Genomic DNA, 20,413 nt, shown 5'->3' with positions numbered 1-20,413 from the left:
TAACCAGACAAGTTTCACATTTTATATATTGGATACAATATCAAAAATAGCTTTTGTTTGCTCTTATTAGCTACTGTGCACAATAATTCTTCTCAAGCCGTGAGATTTGAGATGGTGGTATGATAATTCATGACTTTTAGATTTGATTATTTGTAAATAGAATCTGAAAAATACAATCGACGAGGAATTGCTGATTTTGAAAGCACGTTGTATTGTTCCAGGTTTGAAGCAATAGCACTCAAGGTTTGATGTGCAAAAGGAAAGTATATAAGATTTTACTTAATTATGTTCTTGTCCAAATATTTACAGTCAATTTTTAAGACCCTACTCAATTTTTAAGACGTTACATTCTGTGGCCTAAGAACAGTTAGATATGATACTTAAGCAAATTATTTGAAGTCCATAATGCTTGCGTCTCATCATGTACTCTGATTTCATATTGGAGAACTCCACTCAACATACAGATTGAGCTAGTTGCGCCAAATCCAGTATATTTTGAACCTGTTACACTAGACCTGTGATCAGCAACCTGAATAACAAGAAGAGTACTTTTTTAAAAGTTTATTCAAAGACAATCTCTTAAGAGCTGCAATACTCTTATTCAAATGCCACTACTAATGAAAAACAAGACTGACACATATCAAAAACATTAACAGTTTTACAAGAATAAGTTAATTGTATTTGTTAGTATTGTTCAATATTAATAAAACGTAAAAATGCACGACAAGCCATTCAATCACCATCAAAAATGGTTTGATCAATCAAAGTTGGGAGTTGCAAATGAGTTCTTAATGAGCCACAGGTTGCACACCCCTGCACTTGACATTAGTTCACATTTCAGCTTGCTAAACACTAAATAGCATGTCTGACTGGAAATAAGTAAATGGAGAAAAGCTCATTTGTTCTTTCTACATTATGGCAGATAATGTTAAAAACACCATAATATTAGGTAATCTGCATACATTGAAGGACTTGTTACCACGGTAACTAATGGAAATGAAGCTGGGTGTCAAAACATGCAGTGGTATTTTTTAGTTATCTTATTCATTATAATTAATTTTGATTCACTAATACCTTTTATAAAAAAGTTGCTCATCTGATAATCCAGTGGCTTTCTTGGGTATCTGCTAAACCCTTGGAGTGCTTCAATGTAAACCATAAAATAGAGGCAAGTGAACATAGCCTGAACATTGAAAGAGTGCTGCATCATGTGCCAAAATCCAAGATAAACATTAATAAGCCTGGGATATCATACTCCTAGGTATTTGCCAATATCGAGAGCCATAGCCAACCATTTGTTTCAAGCTTCCTGTGGACAATGCCAACCTGGCATGCTAGCTTTACCAACAAACTTGATGCACAAGTTGAAGATGTTATTTAATAGTATATCACACAAGCACATTGTAAACTGATTGAATCTGATAATACAAATGCAATTGAGATTTTTCTCTTGTGCCTGAAAGTGAAATCACTCGAAACGCATTGTCAGTTTCCAAACATATGCTGATGACACCGAGCTCCACTTCATCATCACCTTTCTGAACATTTCCATAGCTCTAAATTGTCAAACTGCTTATCTAACATCTAGTATTGGATAAGCAGAAATTTCCTTTGGCCCCACCACAAACTCCATTCACTAGCCACTGACCCCATCTTGGCCTTGACAACTGTCTGAGGCTGAATGGGACCACTTGCAACCTTGTCTTATTTTACTCTGAGATGAGCTTCTACACATATCTGCACCATCATCACAAACACCTATTTCCATCTCTATAATATCATCACAATCTGCCCGGCTTTCAACTTTGCTGCTGCTGAAACCTCATCGATGCCTTTGTTACCTTTACACTTGACTATTCCAATACAGTGCGGACAGCCTTACACATTCCACCTTCTGTAAGCTTGGGCTTATCCAAAACTGCTGCCAGCATGCTAACTCACATCAAATTCCATTCACCCATCACACCTATGTTTGCTGAACACATTACCTCATGAAATGGCAATGCCTCGCTACTTGTACGTTCTCAAATGCTGATTCCTAAGTTCCATCCTTTGAATAAGACATTAAATCAACACCTTGTCTGCCTGTTCCAATATGTAGGTACTGTAGATGTTGAAAGATCTTGTGGCACCATTCAAAAAAAAGCAGTGTTTTGTCCTGCTGCACTTGCCAAAATTCCTCAGCCAACCAACTTGTGGGGTCCTAATGTTTGCAAATTAACTCCGGTGTTTGTCTATTGTAATTAATGTACTTAAAAGTAATTATTCGTGCGTAGAGTGTTTGATACAGTTTTGCAAGGCCCCATGTATGAAATAGAAGTCTTTCAGATTTTGTGATGGGAGTGCACTCATCACAGACTATATTCCTATTTGAATTGACTAGCCTATTTGAATTGAAATTAAGGACACATTTTGGAAAACATTGTGAATAAAATTCACAGCCTTGTAATTGTATGATGATTTTTTTGAAATCCTAGTAATAAAATAACATTAAATATGATACAGCTTCTAAGTTTTTCTCAAAGTTTATTTTCTCACCTCTACCTGTCAAGTGACCTGGCGGATTGCTTGCTTCTAGATCTTTGCCAACGTAGCTCTGTAACAGGCCACCATATGCGTGCCAGAGTAGCAGACTGTGACTGAACTACTGACTAACTTTCCTTTCTATGAGGGGAAGCACCTTAATGGCCTGGGTTTTAAGGTCGAACTATCAGTGCTCAGCGGCATTAACAGGTAAATCAGATAGCAACTTCTAGCATCCGCACATACGCTGTTAAATGCAGAAATCGGGAAGTTGCTGTCTGATTTTATCTGCTCACCTACCAACATGGCTACACCTGTACCATTCCTAGAGACTCAGCATTCAAACACAAGAAGGGCGTGAAGTTGTGATACTTATTGGATATTCACTAAATTCTCCAGAAATGTTAGGGCTTGTCCTTTCCAGTGTAAGTGAATTTTTAACAACATACTATACAGTCATTTCTGCTATACAACTGTTCTGGTGCCTAAAATGTGCTTTTACAAGTGTGCAGTCTCATGCAGTAAGATTTTAATTATTGCTGGAGATTTAAAAATTACTTTTTTTTCACTTTTTCTGCCTTATCTCTCTGTCTCGATCTTTTCTCATAATTTTGATCTCTGTACACAATTTTGCATTGAATTCAGCATTCTAATTTACACTTAACTGCTTTAAACTCAGTAAAAGGTCTTCAATCTGGCGGAAGAGACATGTTGTTGCTTGCCCCATTCACACAGGTTCTAGAACCCCTGTCAAGGGCTCCCTTCTGCTTTGACTGTCTGATAACTGCATATCACAGTGTAAAAGCTCACAAAAATCCTGTGGACACATGTAAGCATAATGAACAGCGAGTGCCATTAATCGAATGCTGACCACAAAATCCAGGCCCTTTTTTTCAACTTAACATGTCTTTCTAATAATGGCTGATAAAAATGAGTAATGTTGTGGAACACAGGCCCATGCCAGTATTCTACTACACAGTACATTGGTACACTGTCATGTGGCTCTCTGGATATTTTATAATTAGATAAAGCAATTAATAAGTCTTTTAACTTAGGTTATCAGTATTTACTCTTCATTGCTGTTTTGTACTGAAAAGATTGTTCTTTGTTTTCACAATATTTTTTTTTACACACTTTTAATGATGTAAACTAATATGTAACAAATATTCAGAACTGTCTTACTATGACTATTGTAGGGTGTCTCTTAAAAACATTAATATTGCTTTCATGTAATGTGTTACTTTTTTCTAGGTCATATATCCTCCTCATGCAAAGCTATCAGACAAAGAGGTTAGTATAGATAGCACTGCGAACCATCTTTTTACTTGTTCTGAACTGTTAAAGTAATATCATAAAGTGCATCTCTTTGTATTTCAGAAAACAAGCATTTGTTACTTATCCTTCCCTGACTCCAATTCAGGTAATTTTATCATTGCTTTATTTATTAAATTAGCCCATGCTTGACTGACAAGTAAGGCCACTAAATACTATATGATCTTTGAAAGCTATACCCATTTGAATGAAAGGAAACGAAAGATAAGTCTCCAGTCAGAATAGAGAGATGGACAGAAACAATACTGGGAGATTTTAATTGTCTATTTATCAATAGGGACTGAAAGGGAGTAATTGGAGAAAATGGAATGGAATCTCTAAAATATGTGTACAGAACTTTTTCCTCAAGCAGTTTTTAGTAGACCAACAAAGGCAGAGGCATTCCTAGCTATGTCTCTGAATAATGAGATCAGGTTTGTGAACAGAATGTGAGTGAGCACCTCGGGAATAGTGATAAAAATATGATGAAGTTTAATATCCAAATAGAAATGGAAAAAGTCAGTCCAAAAGCTAGAACAGCCCCACATTGGATGAGGGCACATTTTAGATGAGAAGTGAGTCAACTGAAGTGATGTAAAAGGAGAAAATGACACCCACAAATGTATAGCAATGGTGGGATGTTTAAAAAAGACATTGGTAGTTTTCAGATGCCAAGCATATGTAGAGGTTAGAAATCAATTAGTACTAATGAAGAGGATTAATGAGAACTACAATAATTATCAAAACATACTGAAGGAGATTATGAGAAGATAGATTAAGAGCAGGATAAGTTATGCTAAGAGGGAGTATGAAAAAAATAAATCATCAAAAATAATAGTTAAGTATTTTACAAGCAAATCAATGAAAGTACAATTGTTACAAGCGAGGTACCTTACTGAGAGGAGAGGATTCAAAAAATGGCAGGGGTATTTCCCAAATACTTTAAACCAACCTTTACTAAAGAGTGATATTGAACATTAGCCAAATCCTGAAGTGTTTGAGAGGGTGATATATACTAAGAATATTTTATGTAAGTTAATAAAGCTAAAGAAAGATGTTGGACCTGATTTTATGGTTAGAATCGTAAAAGTTTACAGCACAGAAAGAGGCCATTTGGCCCATTGTATCTGCACTGGCTGAAAAATGAGCCACCAGCCTAATCCCATTTATAGAATGCTGGTTGTAATGTCAGGGAAACTGTCAGCATTCTCTGGTCCTTACCCTGTGAAACTGACAGCAACTTCTGGTGTCTGCACAGGGGTGGTTAAACTCAGAAATCCAGAAGTTACTATCAATGATAAGCTGTTCCGGCAATCTTTAGAAATCCTTGAACTGACAAAAAATTTCCCTTTATATGTTGTAAATTTAATGTCATAAATCCCCCAAAAGGTTATTGTTTGTTAATGAGGTGTAATTGGGTTTTTAAAAGGATATTAATTATTACTGCTGAGCAACCTCTCTGACCTTGGAAATTAATTTTATATTTGTGTAATATCAAATATTTCCACAATGATAAGTTTGTTTGCATATAGTCCTATATTTATTTCAATCTCTGTAAAACTTATAGAAAATGAATTAGAATCCTACATTTTACTTCTTGGTTTACTGTTCGTGAGAATTCTTCAATGTGATTGGCTGCTTCCTCTGCTTGGTAATATCACTGTTGATAGACAGTTGGAAATCACTTGACTTCGCACCAGATTCACATTTACATCCGTAAAGGTGAAATCCACCCGGGAGAGATTGCTAGATCTTTGTGGGCAGCTTTCTTTGAGGTCAGTGCAAGTACTGTCACTTCGCCACTGACTGCAAAATTCAGGGCCTGATGGATTGCATTAGGATTCTGAGGGAAATGTGGGATAAAATTCCAGATACTCTTCAAATTATATTTCAGGACTCTTGAGTGTTGATGTTCCTCAGAGACTGGAGAGTGGCCAATATAGTACCCATCTATAAAATTGGGAGACAGAGCTAAATTGAGCAGTGCACGCCAGTTAATAGAGAAACAGAAATTTGTGATCAAATATATATCAAAGGATACATTCCAAGTGACATGAGACATTTGTTATTCATAAAATTACTTATGAAACTTAAAGCAATGGATTGCATTTGTTTTAGAACTATAAGCTTCATGAGTCAACTCATTAAAGTGACTTTGAAAATCATAATAGAAAGAAATTTGAAGCAGAAATTGGCAAAACGTAGTTTGGATTTAGACCTGGAGTAGGATCAGGAGACGGAATATTTAACCTAAGAACAACTTTCGATAAATTTCTAGAAGTAAACAAGAGCATATACATATGCTTCATAGACTATGAAAATGTGTTCCATCACGTTTTTAACCAAAGGTTAATAGACGTGCTGCTGAAAGGTGATATTGACAGTATAGATGCAAGTTTTATACAGAGCCTATATTGGGACCAAACAGCAAGCATCAGGCTGGAAGATGGACAATCAGACATGTTTCAGGTGAAGAGAGGAGCATGACAAGACTGTGTACTGTTGCCAAAATTATTCAAACTATGCACAGAAGAAATATTCAGTCAGATGTACTTCCACGCATAAAATTTGGAGGCAAGAACATAACAAACTTACAATACGCTGACGACACAGTACTACTTGCAGAATCAGAAGAGGTGCTACAAAATATTATAGATTAAGTAAAATATGAATTGAATTATGAACACTAAAAAGACAAAAATAATGATAGCAAGAATACATTAAAAGAAACTGGGGTGAAGATTGAAGTGGATGGTGTCACACTGGAACAAGTAAATAGGTTTGTCTTCTTGGGACAAATAATAATAGAAGATGATAGATCCGATGCAGAAGTCAGAAGAAAGATAGAAATAGCTAGAAGTAATTTCATGAACGTGAAGAATGTGTTCGCAACAAGAAAACTAAAGCTTGAAATAAAGAAAAAACTCCTAAGATGTTACATTCTATACACTTTCCTCTGTGCCTTAGAAACCCAGAGAATGAATAATGGTCTGTGGAAGAAATAGAGGCCTTTTAAATATGAATGCTAAGACATATGCTTAAAGTTCTATGTACAGACCAGTGAAGAGGTGCTTGAAATTGCAATAGCAAAAAGAATTCATAAAAAGTAACATCCAGAGAAGAGAAAAATCAGTATTTCAGCCACACAAGCAGAGCTTAAAAACTACAGTGATCTGTTGTAGAAGGCAAAGTGGAAGGCAGCAGAAAGGGGGATCGACATGGCATAGTTGAATGGCGGACATCACAGAGCGATTGCGGATGAGCTACGGTGGATGTGTGAAGATGGCGCAAGACAGATGAACATGATGTACCATGACAGCAGACCTCCGGGTCGGAGCAGATACAAGCAGTTCAGGAGGAATAGGGAAAATTTGAGTTTTCAATTAAAAATGAAATACTACATGTCTAAAGAAAAAGTCGTTGAGAGTTAGCCAGCACAGATTTCAAAAGATGCTTGTATTTGACAAACCCATAGTCATCTTTGAGGTGATAATAGACAGGGTTGATGGTAAAAATGCTGTGGATGTGATGTACATGGACTTTAGGAAAGCCTTTGACAAATTGCCACTTAAGAGTTTATAAAAGATTGCTTAGAAGAGAGAAAACAAATAATAAAAATTGTGGGCAATTTTTAAGAATGATTGGTAGTGGGTAGTAGTGTGCCACAAGGTTCAGTTTGAGGGCAACTTCTGTTTGCTGTGTGTGTTAATGATTTTGATAGAAGCCTAGAGGGAATGCTGACAAAGTTTGCAGTTGATAGAAGGCATATTTAATTCCACAGAAGATGAAGCTGCAAAGAAATGTCAATAAGATGAGGGAATTGAGCTAAAATAAAATTCATTGTTAATAAATGTGTTTTGATGCATTTTGGTTAAAAAAGCAAATGTAATTTGACTCAATAAAAGTACACCAAATGCTGTGTAGGAACAGAGAAATCTCGGGATGCAGGCTCCCAGGATATTAAAGGCAGCACCTTGGGTTGATAAGGCTGCAAATGAGGTAATAGAAAAACAGCGAGACTTCGGGACAGAGAGGTTAAAACAACGAGTCTCAAGAAGGAGTAAGGGTAAAATAAAAGCACGGGTCCATATTCTATTTAGTTAAGATATGTCTAGAGAGCTCAGTCCCATGATTTGCACATTCTGCGCTGTGTGGGTAATCCTAGACGCTTCTGGCGGTGTGGATGACCATGTGTGCAGGAGGTGCCTCCGACTGGAGCAACTTGAGTTCCAGGCTTTGGAGCTTGAGCGGCAGCTGGGAGCACTACGGTGCATTCACGAGGCTGAGAGATTTGTGGATAGCATGTTTCAGGATGTGGTCACCCCACAGCTTAAGGAAGTGCAAGCAGAGGGAATGGGTGACCACCAGATAGAAGAAGGGGACCAGGCAGGTAGTGAGGGAATCCCCCCGAGTGCATCTCGCCTGCAAACTGTTCTTCGGCTTTGGAAAATGGTGAGAGTGATGGTTCCTTTTTGGAGGCCAATGGCACTGTGGATGGCCCAACTGCTCAGTGGGAGAGGAAGAAGTGTGGAAGGGCAATAGTGGTAGGGGATTTGTTAGTGAGTGGAGTGGACAGGTGCTTCTGAGGTCACAGACGTGACTCCAGGATGGTATGTTGCCTCCAGGTGCCAGGATCAAGGATGTCACAGAACGGCTGCAGGGCATTCTGAAGCAGGGGGGTGAACAGCCAGAGGTCGTAGTCCATGTTGGGACCAATGACATCGGAAGAAAAATAAATGAGGTCCTGCAAGCAGACTTTCGGAAGTTAGGCAGGAAATTGAAAAGCAGGACTTCAAAGGTAGTAATCTCTGGGTGACTCCCGGTGCCATGCAGTAGTGAGTATAGGAATAGAAGGATAGAGCAGATGAATGTGTGGCAGGAGAGATGGTGCAGGAAGGAGAGCTTTAGATTCCTGGGGGATTGGGATCATTTCTGGGGGAGGTGGGACCTGTACAAGTTGGATGGGTTACATCTGAACAGGAACAGGACTACCATCCTTGTGGGGAGGTTTACTAATGCTGTTGGGGCGGATTTAAACTAAATTGGTAGGGGGTGGGATCCTGAAATGTAGTTCAAAGGGGAGAGAAGCTGAGATGGAATTAGCAGTTAAAGCACTAGTAAGTGAGTCTGGAAGGCAGAGGAAACATAGGCTAGCTAAGTGAGTTTTGCAAGGCTAAATGGAATATATTTTAATGCAAGGAGCCTGAGGAATGAGACAGACGAGCTGAGGGCACAGATAGGCATGTGGGAGTATGATATCATAGCTATGACCGAGACTTGGCTAAAAGAAGGGCAGGATTGGCAGCTCAACATTCCTGGTTATATGGTATTCAGACAAGATAGAGAAGGGGAATAGAAGAGCTGGGGGGTCACAACATTGATCAAAGAATCAATTATAGCAGCGAGGAAGATGATATCTTGGAAGGATCGTCAAATGAGGCCACATGGGTAGAAGTAAAAAACACAAAAGGGGCAAGCACGCTGTTGGGTGTGTACTATTGGCCCCCAAACAGGCGGAGAGATAGAGGAATCAAATATGTAATCAAATTTCAGAGAAGTGTAAGAATAATAAGGCAGTAATCATAGGAATTTTTAACTACCCAAGCATTAACTGGGGTAGTTGTAGTGTGCAACGTAGGGAGGGAGCAAAATTCTTAAGTTGCATCCAGGGCAACTTTTTTAGCCGGTACGTAGAAAGCCCAACTTGGGAGGGGGCAGTTCTGGACCTAATATTTGGATATGAGCCCGGGCAGGTGGAAGTAGGGGAGCATTTTGGAGATAGTGACCATAACTCAGTTATATTTAGGATAGTTATGGAAAAGGATAAGGTTGGGCCAGGAATAAAAGTTCTAAACTGGGGAAAAGCTAATTTTACTAAGATGAGATATGATTTGGCCCAAGTGGACTGGGAGCAGCTACTTGTAGATAAAAATGTGTCAGCACAGTGGGAGGCATTCAAGGAGGAAATAGCGAGAGTACAGGGAAAATATGTTCCCATAAAGACAAAGTGGGGGACCATGCCCAAAGAACCCTGGATGTCAAGGGACATAAAGTTTAGAATTAAGGGAAAAAAAGAGAAGCTTATGGCAGTTACCGAGGGCTCAATACAGCATAGTCCCTAGAGGAATATGAAAAGTGCAGGGGGAACTTAAAAAGGAAATTAGGAAAGCTAAGAGAGTGCATGAGAAAGCATTAGGTGGGTAGAATAAAGGAAAGCCCAAAGAGGTTTTTTAAATATATAAAGAGCAAGAGAATAACTCGGAAAAGAGTAAGGCCAATTAGGGACCACAGAGGTAATCTGTGTGTGGACCCGGAGACGTGGGTACAGTCCTCAATGAATACTTTGCGTCTTCACAATGGAAAAGGATGATGCAGGTACAGACACCAGGGTGGAGGACTGTGAAATATTAGAGGAAATTAACATAGAGAGGGTGGAGGTATTAGTGGGGTTAGCTACCTTAAAAGTGGATAAGTCTGCAGGCCAGGATGAGATGTGTCCCAGGCTGTTGAGGGAGACAAGGGTTGAGATATCGGGGCCATGGCCGTAATTTTGAAATCCTCTCTGGCCACAGGTGAGATGCCAGAGGACTGGAGGACTGCTAGCGTTGTCCCGTTATTAAAAAAGGGAGGAAGGGATTGAGCAGGAAATTACAGGCAGTCTAACCTCGGTGGTGGGACAGTCACTAGAAAGAATTCTGAGGGACAGAATATATCTGCACTTGGAGAGACATGGATTAATCAGGGATACTAAGCATGGATTTCTTAAGGGAAAGTTGAATTAGATAAATTTGATCTCATTTTTTGAGGAGGAAACTGGGAGTGTTGATGAGGGTAAAGCATTTGATGTTGTCTATATGGACTTTAGCAAGGCTTTTGAGAAGGTTCCTCATGGCAGACTGGTCAAGAAAGTAAGAGCCCATGGAATCTATGGCAGAGTGGCACTTTGGATTCAAAATTGGCTGAGAGGCAGGAAGCAGAGGGTGATGGTAGAGGGAAATTTCAGTGACTGAAAGTCTGTTTCCAGTGGGGCTCCACAGGGCTTGGCGCTGGGGCCCTTGCTGCTTGTGGTGTACATAAATGATTTGGACTTAAATGTAGGGGGTATGATCCAGAAGTTCACGAATGACACGAAAATTAGTCAGGTGGTAAATAGTGAGGAGGATAGCCGTAAACTGGTCAGGTGAGCAAAGCAATGGCAAATGGAATTCAACCCAGAAAAGTGTGAGGTAATGCAATGCACTTGAGGAGGGCTAACAAGGCATGGGATTACAATATGAATGGTAGGATCCTGGAAAGCCTCACAGCGACCTTGGTGTGCATATCCACAGATCCCTGAGGGTAGCAGGGCAGGTAGAAAAGGAAAAGAAGGCATGTGGGATACTTGCCTTTATTAGCCAAGGCATAGAATACAAGAGCAGGGAGGTTATTTGGAACTATATAAAATGCTGGTTAGGCCACAACTGGAGTGCTGTGTGCAGTTCTGGTCATCACATTACAGGAAGGATGTGATTGCACTGGAGAGGGGACAGAGGAGATTTGCCGGGATGCTGCTTGGGCTGGAGGGTCTGAGCTATGAGGAAAGATTGGATAGGCTGGAGTTGTTTTCCTCGGAGCAGCGAAGGTTGAGAGGGGACCTGATCGAGGTGTATAAGATTGAGGGGCATAGATAGGGTGGATAGGAAGGCACTTTTTCCATTAGTAGAGGGGTCAATAACCAGGGGGCATAGATTTAAGGTAAGAGGTGGAAGGCTAAGAGGGGTGTTGATGAGAAATTTTTTCACCAAGAGGGTGTTGGGAGTCTGGAACTCTCGTAACATTTAAGAAGTATTTAGATACTCACTTGTCTTGCCATAGCCTCCAGAGCTATGGACCATGCGCTGGAAAATGAGATTAGTGTAGTCAGATCTTTGTTGATTGGCATGGACATAATGGGCCAAATGGCCTCCTGTGCTTTAAACGTCTGAGTCTATACCTTTAGGTTTTAGCCCAAGTGGTATAGAAAATAGAAGCCAAAAGATAATGATGAGCTTATATCAAACCCTAATAAGACCTCAATTAAAGTTCTATTGTGCGGTATTGGGCTCCATGCTATAAGAAGGATATTGAGGCTTCAGAGATGGTCCAACACATACTAGGATGCTAACTAAATAAGACTTTAAAAAAAAATGGGTGATTTTCCTTTTGAACAATGCAAATTATAGGGCAATATGATAGTGTTTAGTATCTCAGAAAATGAGACAAGATAGAAACAAATTGTTTCTAGTCGTTGAGGGGTTAAGAACATGGGAATATAGATATAAGATGAAATATGAGATTAGACTAATCTGAATCTCAGTAGTATAAATAAGAGAGGTTAAGTGCGGTGGCACAAGTGCAGCTGGTATTGAAAGTAATTACTGTGAGTTTGGTGAGTAAAGGAGTGAAATTCATTTTGGAAGCTGGTTCCTCAGAGGAGTGCACTCAGAACTAAGTTTGTGGCACCACGAGTGGCTCAGCTGTCCAGGAGAGGAAAAAGAAAGGAAAAGAGCACAGCAGCTGCAGGACATTGTTCTGGGGGGAGGGTGATCAGCCAGAGGTAATGGTCCACATTGGTACCAATGAATTTGTTAGGAAGGGGGATGTGGTCCTGCAATCAGAATTTAGGGAGCTAGATAGAAAATTAGCAAGAGGGAGCTCTAATGTAGTAATGTCCAGATTACTCCCAGTGCCATGTGCCAGTGAGTACAGAAATAGGAGGATAAGGCAGATGAATGCATGGCTGCAAATTTGGTGCAAGAGGGAGGGCTTTAGATTCCTTAGACACTGGGACTGGGCCCTGTGGGAGGTGACACCTGTACAAGCTGGACGGGTTGCACAACAGAGCTGGGACTGAGCTCCTTGCGGGGAGTTTTGCTAGTGCTGTTGGGAGGGCTTTGAACTAACTTGGCAGGAGTGCCGGAACTAAGTAAAATATTAGAGAGGAATATCATGGTGCACAAAATACTGGGAGGGACAGATAGCGCTACTATAGAGAATAGTAAGTTAATAGGTAAATTCGGGGTAAGGGAGAAAGTAACAAAATCTAAACCAGAGTTACTGCATGTATGTGAATGCACGGTGTATAGTATATAAGATTTGGGGAGTTACAGGCACAGATTGCCATGTGGAAATATAATGTTGTGACGATAACAGAGACCTGGCTCAAGGAAGGGCAGAACTGGGTGTTAAACATTCCTGGGTACAAGATGTTCAGAAGAGATAGGAAAGGAGGAGAGGTAGTGATATTGGTTAAGGAAAGCATTGCAGTGCTGGAGAAAGAGGATGTCCCAGAGGGTTCAAGGACAGAATCAATTTGACTTGAGCTAAGGAACAAAAAGGGTGCAATTACATAGTCTATAGACCGCCAAATAGTAAGAAGGACATAGAAGAACAAAATCTGCAGTGAAATTACAGAGTGATGCAGGCATTATAGAGTAGTTATAATGGGGGACTTTAATTACCCGAATGTAGACTGGGACAGTGGTAGTGTAAGGGGCGGAGAGGGGCAAAAGTTCCTAGGTTGTGTTCAGGAGAATTTTCTACAGCAACATGTCTCCAATCCAACAAGAAAAGATGCACTGTTGGACCTGGTTCTCGGAAATGAGGCAGGCCAAGTAAATCACAAGTCAGTAGGGGAACGTTTAGGAGACAGTGATCATTGTGTTGTACGTTTTAGCATGATGATAGAAAAGGACGATAGGCAATCCAGAGTAAAAATAATTAAATGGACAAGAGGGGCCATGGCTGAGATATAAAATTAATACTTTGCATCCATCTTTATCAAGGAGGAAGATGCTACCAGGCCATGGTGACAGATGGGGAAACTCTGTCACTTGGCGGGTTCAAAATTGATAAGGAAGAAGTGTTGAATAGACTGCCGGTACTTAAAGTTGACAATACACCGAGACCGGATGAGTTGCATCCAAGGATTTTGAAGGAAGTGAAAGTAGAAATTGCAAGGGCAGTGGCCATAATCTTTCAGTCTTCCCTAGACTCAGTGGCGGTGCCAGAGGACTGAAAATTGCAAACATTACACCCTTGTTCAAAAAAGGTCGTAAGGATAAGCCAATGAATTACAGACCAGTCAGTTTAACTCCAGTAGTGGGCAAGATTCTAGAAACAATTATTCAGGATAGAATTAGTAGTCACATGGAGAAATATGGGTTGGTAAGGGAGAGCCAGCATGGATTACTCAAGGGGAAATCGTGTTTAACTAACTTGCTGGATTTTTTTGAAGCGGTAACAGAAAAGGTCGCTGAGGGTAATGCTGTTGATGTAGTGTACATGGACTTTGAAAAGGCATTTGACACAGTGCCGCACAATCGACTTGAGAGAAGTTATTGCTCATGGAATAAAACGGTCAGGGGCAATGTGCAAACAAAATTGGCTGAAAAGTAGGAAGCAGAGTGTAATGGTCAATGGATATTTTTTGGGCTGGAGGAAGGTTTGTAGTGGAGTTCCCCAGGGGCTGGTATTGGGACCCTTGCTTTTCCTGATCTATATTAAAGATCTAGATCTTTGTGTGCAGGGGACAATTTCAAAGTTTGCAGATGATATGAAGCTTGGAGTGTTGTGAACTATGAGGAGGATGATGAAGAGCTTCAGGAGGACATAGATAAGTTGGTGGAGTGGGCAGATAGGTGGCAGATGAAATTCAATGTGGAGAAGTGTGAGGTGATGCATTTTGGCAGGAAGAACATGGACAGACAATATAAAATAAGGGATGGAATTTTGAATGGGGTGCAGGAGCAGAAAGACTTGGGTGTATATATGCATAGATCATTGAAGGCGGCAGGACAGGTGGAGAGAGCGGTTAATAAAGCATACAGTGTCCTGGGCTTAGAGTACAAGAGCAGGGAGGTTAAGCTGAATTTAAAGAAGTCACTCGTTTGACCTCAGCTGGGATATTGTTTACAGTTCTGGGCACCATATTACAGGAAGGATGTGAACACATTGGAGAGAGTGTAGAAGAGGTTTACAAGAATGGTTTCAGGGATGAGAAACTTCAGCTATGAGGATAGATTGGACAGGTTGGGACTGTTCTCCATGGAGAGAAGAAGGCTAAGAGGAGATTTGATAGAGATGCTCAAAATCATGAGGGGGCTGGATAGAGTAGATAGGGAGAAGCTGTTCCCATTCATAAAAGGAAGAACAAGAGGGCACAGATTTAAAGTGATTTACAAAAGACAGCAAGTGTGATGTGATGTGAGAAAAAACTTTTTCACAGAACGAGTGGTTCGGGTCTTGAATGCACTGCTTGAAAGTGTGGTGGAGGCAGGTTCAATCGACGCAAGCAGGAGGACATTGTTTCTATTCAAGTAATCATCTAACGTGCAAGGATATAGGAAAAAGGCAGGACAATGGCACTGGATTATAATGCTCATTTGGAGTGCTAGTTCAGACATGATGGGCCGAATGGCCTCCTTCTGCGCCATCAAGATTCTGTGATTCTTTTTAAAAGAAGTAGCTACTTAGATTTAAGTTAGAAGCACAAGCGAGGGTGGGGGGTGAGGGGCGGTGGTAAAGGTAAGTCAAGGCCAGGTAAAAAAAAAAATTATAAGTTGACCAAAGTAAAATAAATTTATCAAAGGGAAACTAAATTGAAACCACGGCAAGACACTCGGTCATGTGGAATGCATGTCCTCCAATATGTGGCATTGCTCACAACAAGCGGTTGTGGTGGAAGAAAACATCAAGCTGGTCTTTTGGTTCAAGCCGGTTTATTTTCAAGACAACTTTTCAGTGCTACTGACTTCCAAGTAGCTTCCACACAAAGTGTCCCAGCTGTATCTTTTTATTCTATTTAGATGGGATAATCAATGCCCATCACCTGTTTAACTAGCAATTGTCTTTAACAAGGCGATTGCCATGCGATGTGATTATTTATACATTGACATGTGGGATGTCGTTGCCATGCCCAGTGCCCTAAATGATCACATATGCAGGAAGTGTCAGCAGCTGCAGAAATTTGAGCTCAGGGTTTCGGAGCCCGAGTGGCGACTGATGTCACTGTAGCACAGCTGAGAGTCTAAGCACTATGTGGATAGCTCATTTAGAGAGGTGGTCATACCGCAGGTAAGGAGCCTAGAGGCAGAAAGGGAATGGGTGACCACCAGGCAGTCCACGAGAACTAGACAGGGAGTGCAGGAGTCCCCTGGGGTCCCGCTTGCCAATCGGTTTTCTGCTTTGGATACTTGTGAGGGCATTGGTTCCTCAGAGGAGTGCAGTTGGAGCCAAGTTTGTGGCACCACTACTGTACAGAAAGGAAGGAAGAGCAGTAGTGATCGGGCATTTGTTAGAGGAACAATTGGGCGTTTCTGTGGCGGTAGATGTGACTCCAGGATGGTATGTTGCACCCCTGGTGCCAGGGCCAAGGTTGTCACAGAGCAACTACAGGACACTTTTCTGGGAGAAGCCAGAGGTTGTGGCCAATGTTTTTTTAATTCACTCATAGGATGTGGGCTTCACTAGCTGGGCCAGCATTTATTGCCCAGCCCCAGTTGCCCTTGAGAAGGTGGTGGTAAGCTGTGTTCTTGAACCACTATAGCCCATGTGGCGTAGGTACACCCACAGTGCTGTTACGAAGGGAGTTCCAGAATTTTGACCCAGCGACAGTGAAGGAACGTCGATATATTTCCAAGTCAGGATGGTGAGTGACTTGGAGGGGAACTTCCCAGTAGTGGTGTTCCCATCTATCTGCTGCCCTTGTCCTTCTAGGTGGTAGTGGTCATGGTTTGGAAGGTGCTATCAAAGGAGCCTTTGTGAATTCCTGCATTGCATCTTGTAGATGGTACATACTGCTGCTACTGTGCGCCGGTGGTGGAGGAGTGAATGTTTGCGGATGTGGTGCCAGTCAAGTGGGCTGCTTTGTCCTAGATGCTGTCTGGCTTCTTGAGTGTTGTGGGAGCTGCACTCATCCAGGCAAGTGGGGAGTATTCCATCACGCTCCTGACTTGTGCCTTGTAGATGGTGGACAGGCTTTGGGGAGTCAGGAGGTGAGTTACTTGTCGCATGATTCCTAGTTTCTGACCTGCTCTTGTAGCCACTGTATTTATATAGCTAGTCCAGTTCAATTTCTGGTCAATGGGAACCCCCAGGATGTTGATAGTGGGGGATGCAGTGATGGTAATGCCATTGAACATCAAGGGGCGATGGTTGGATTCTCTCTTGTTGGAGATGGTCATTGCCTGACACTTGTATGAATGTTTCTTGCCACTTGTCAGCCCAAGCATGGATATTGTCCAGGTCTTGCTGCATTTGGATATGGACTGCTTTAGTACCTGAGGAGTCGTAAATGGTGCTGAACATTGTGCAATCATAAGCGAAGGTCATCACTTCTGACCATACGATGGAAGGAAGGTCATTGATGAAACAGCTGAAGGTGGTTGGGCTGAGGACACTACCCTGAGGACCTCCTGCAGTGATGTCCTGGAGCTGAGATGACTAACCTCCAACAGTCACAACCATTTTCCTTTGTGCTAGGTATGACTCTAACCAGCGGAGAGTTTTCCCCCTGATTCCTATTGACCCCAGTTTTGTTCGGGCTCCTTGGCGTCACACTCAATCAAATGCTGCCTTGGTGTCAAGGGCAGTTACTCTCGCCTCACCCCAGGAGTTCAACTCTCTTGTCCATTTTTAGATCAAGGCTGTATTGAGGTCAGGAGCTGAGTGGACCTGGCGGAACCCAAACTGGGCACCAGTGAGCAGGTTATTGCTAAGCAAGTGCCGCTTGATAGCACTGTTGATGGCCCCTTCCATTACTTTACTGATGATCAAGAGTAGACTGATGGGGCCATAATTGGCCAGATTGGATTTGCCCTGCTTTTTGTGTACAGGGCATACCTGGGCAATTTTCCACATAGCCAGGTGAATGCCAGTGTTTTAGCTGTACTGGAACAGCTTGGTTAGGGGCGCGTCAAGCACTGGAGCACAAGTCTTCAGTACTATTGCCGGAATATTGTCAGGGCCCATAGCCTTTGCAGTATCCAGTGCATTCAGCCGTTTCTTGATATCAAGTGGAGTGAATCGAATTGGCTGAAGACTGGCATCTGTGATGCTGGGGACCTCCTGAGGAGGCTGAGATCGACCATCCACTTGGCACTCCTGGCTGAAAATTGTTGCGAATGCTTCAGCCTTATCTTTTGCACTGCTGTGCTGGGCTCCTCCATTATTGAGAATAGGGATATTTGTGGAGCTTCCTCCCCCAGTGAGTTGTTTAATTATCCACCACCATTCATGACTGGATGTGCTTAAACCTGATCCGTTGGTTGTGGGATTGCTTAGATGTGTCTATCACTTGCTGCTTATGCTGTTTGGCATGCAAGTAGTCCTGTGTTATAGCTTCACCAGACTTTTTTCTAGGTATGCCTGGTGCTGCTCCTGGCATGCCCTCCTGCACTCTTCATTAAACCAGGGTTGACCCCCTTGCTTGATGGTAATGATAGAGTGGGGGATATGCCAGACCACGATTACAGATTGTGTTCAAGTACAATTCCGCAGCTGCTGATGGCCCACAGCACCTCATGGATGCCCAGTCTTGAGTTGCTAGATCTGTTTGAAATCTATCCCCTTTAGCATGGTGGTAATGCCACACAACACGATGGAGGGTATCCTCAATGTGAAGGCGGGACTTCATCTCTAGAATGACTGTGTGCCGTGGTCACTCCTACCCATACTGTCATGGACAAATGCATCTGCGGCAGGCAAGGTTGGTGAGGATGAGGTCAAGTATATTTTTCCCTCTTGTTGATTTCCTCACCACCTGCCGCAGACCCAGTCTGGCAGTTATGTCATTTAGGACTTGGCCAGCTTAGTTAGCAGTGGTGCCATCGAGCTACTCTTGGTGATGGACATTGAAGTCCTCCACTCAGAGTACATTCTGCACCCTTGCCACCCTCCGTGCTTCCTCCAAGTGATGTTCAACATGGAGGAGCACTGATTCATCAGCTGAGAGAGGGCAGTACGTGGTAATCAGCAGGAGGCTTCCTTGCCCATGTTTGTCCTGATGTCATGAGACTTCATGGGGTCCGGAGTCGATGTTGAGGACTCCCAGGGCAACTCCCTCCTGACTGTATACCATGTGCCGCCACCTCTGCTGAGTCTGTCCTGCTGGTGGGACAGGATGTACCCAAGGATGGTGATAGTGGAGTCTGGGACATTATCTGTTGGGTATGATTCCATGAGGACGACTATGTCAGGCTGTTGCTTGACCAGTCTGTGAGACAGCTCTCCCAATTTTAGCACTATGCCCCAGATGTTAGTAAGGAGGACTTTGCAAGGTCGACAGGGCTGCAATTGCTGTTGTCATTTCCAGTGCTTAGGTCAATGCTAGGTGGTCTGTCCGGTTTCATTCCTTTTTTATGACTTTGTAATGGTTTGTTACAACTGAGTGGCTTGCTAAGCCATTTCAGAGAGCATTTAAGAGTCAACCACATTGTTGTGGGTCTGGAGTCACATGTCGGCCAGACCAGGTAAGGACAAGATTTCCTTCCCCAAAGGGCATTAGTGAACCAGATGGTTTTTTACAACAATCGACAATGGTTTCGTGGTCATCATTAGACTTTTAATTCTAGATTTTTATTTAATTCAAATTCCACCTTCTGCCATGGTGGGATTCAAACCCAGGTCCCAGAGCATTACCCTGGGCCTCTGGATTACTAGTCCAGCGACATGTTGGTATCAATAATTTAGGTAGGAAAGGGGTTTAAGTCCTGAAAGTAGATTTCAGGGAGCTAGGAAGGAGATTGAAAAGCAGGACCTCTAAAGCAGTAATCTCAAGATCACTCCCTGTCCCACGTGCTAGTGAGCATAGGAATAGAAGAATTGAGCGATTGAACATGTGGCTGGAAAGCTGGTGTAGGAGGGAGGGCATCAGATTTCTGAGGCATTGGGATTGGTTCTGGGGAAGGCGGGACCTGTACAAGCCAGACAATCTACACCTGAACAAGACTTGGACGAGTATCCTCACAGGGAGATTTGCTAGTGCTCTTGGAAGGTGTTTAAGCTAGATTGGCAAGGGGATGAGAACCTGAGGACAAATTCAGAGCGGGGAATGGGAGATGGAAAATTAGTCAGTGACTCTGAAAGACAAAAGAAGCATAGGTTAAAAAGTATACAGCTCAGGAATTTGGCATTGTTTAAAGGTATATCTGTAAATTTAAAGAGTATAGCAAATAACGCCGATGAGCTGAGGGCACAGATAGACACAAGGCAGCGTGATTTCATCACTATCACAAGAACTTGGCTTAAAGAGGGTCAAAAATGGCATTTCAACATCCCTGGATATAGAATTTTTAGACAGGATAGAGGGGTTGGATAAAAAGGGTAGTGGATGTGGTATTATTGGTTAAAGAATCAATTACAGATATGAGGAGGGATGATATACTAAATGATGCATCAAATGAGGCCATATGGGTTGAGCTCAGAAATAAAAAGGGGTGGCCACACTCCTAGGGGTGTACTATAGACCCCCAAATAGTGGAAGGAACTTAGAAGAGCGAATATGTCAACAAATTTCTGAGTGCAGAACCAATAGAGCAGTGCTCCCCAGAGCTGTAATAGT

At 42.0% G+C, this 20,413-nt stretch overlaps 1 protein-coding gene across 3 annotated transcripts in view; it reads left to right on the top strand.

Moving 5' to 3' along the window:
- The window catches only part of dennd6a (DENN/MADD domain containing 6A), a 115,590-nt gene that overhangs the window by 585 nt on the left and 94,592 nt on the right, over nt 1-20,413 (top strand). For 2 of the 3 annotated variants that reach the window (XR_013576828.1, XM_078543589.1), the window contains exons 2-3: nt 3,775-3,813; nt 3,901-3,943. Coding sequence is in view for 2 of the 3 variants with exons in the window: in XM_078543589.1 (XP_078399715.1) it covers nt 3,775-3,813; nt 3,901-3,943 (82 nt within the window). In the remaining variant the exon portion in view is untranslated. The remainder of the gene's footprint in view (nt 1-3,774; nt 3,814-3,900; nt 3,944-20,413) is intronic. The other variant, XM_078543590.1, reaches the window with a different exon arrangement.

The sequence above is a fragment of the Cetorhinus maximus genome, chromosome 6 (genome assembly GCF_964194155.1).
Source record: "Cetorhinus maximus chromosome 6, sCetMax3.hap1.1, whole genome shotgun sequence".
NCBI classification, from domain to species: Eukaryota; Metazoa; Chordata; class Chondrichthyes; order Lamniformes; family Cetorhinidae; genus Cetorhinus; species Cetorhinus maximus.
Note: the sequence above shows the minus strand (reverse complement) of the source record. Positions and strands in the feature narration are given on the sequence as shown.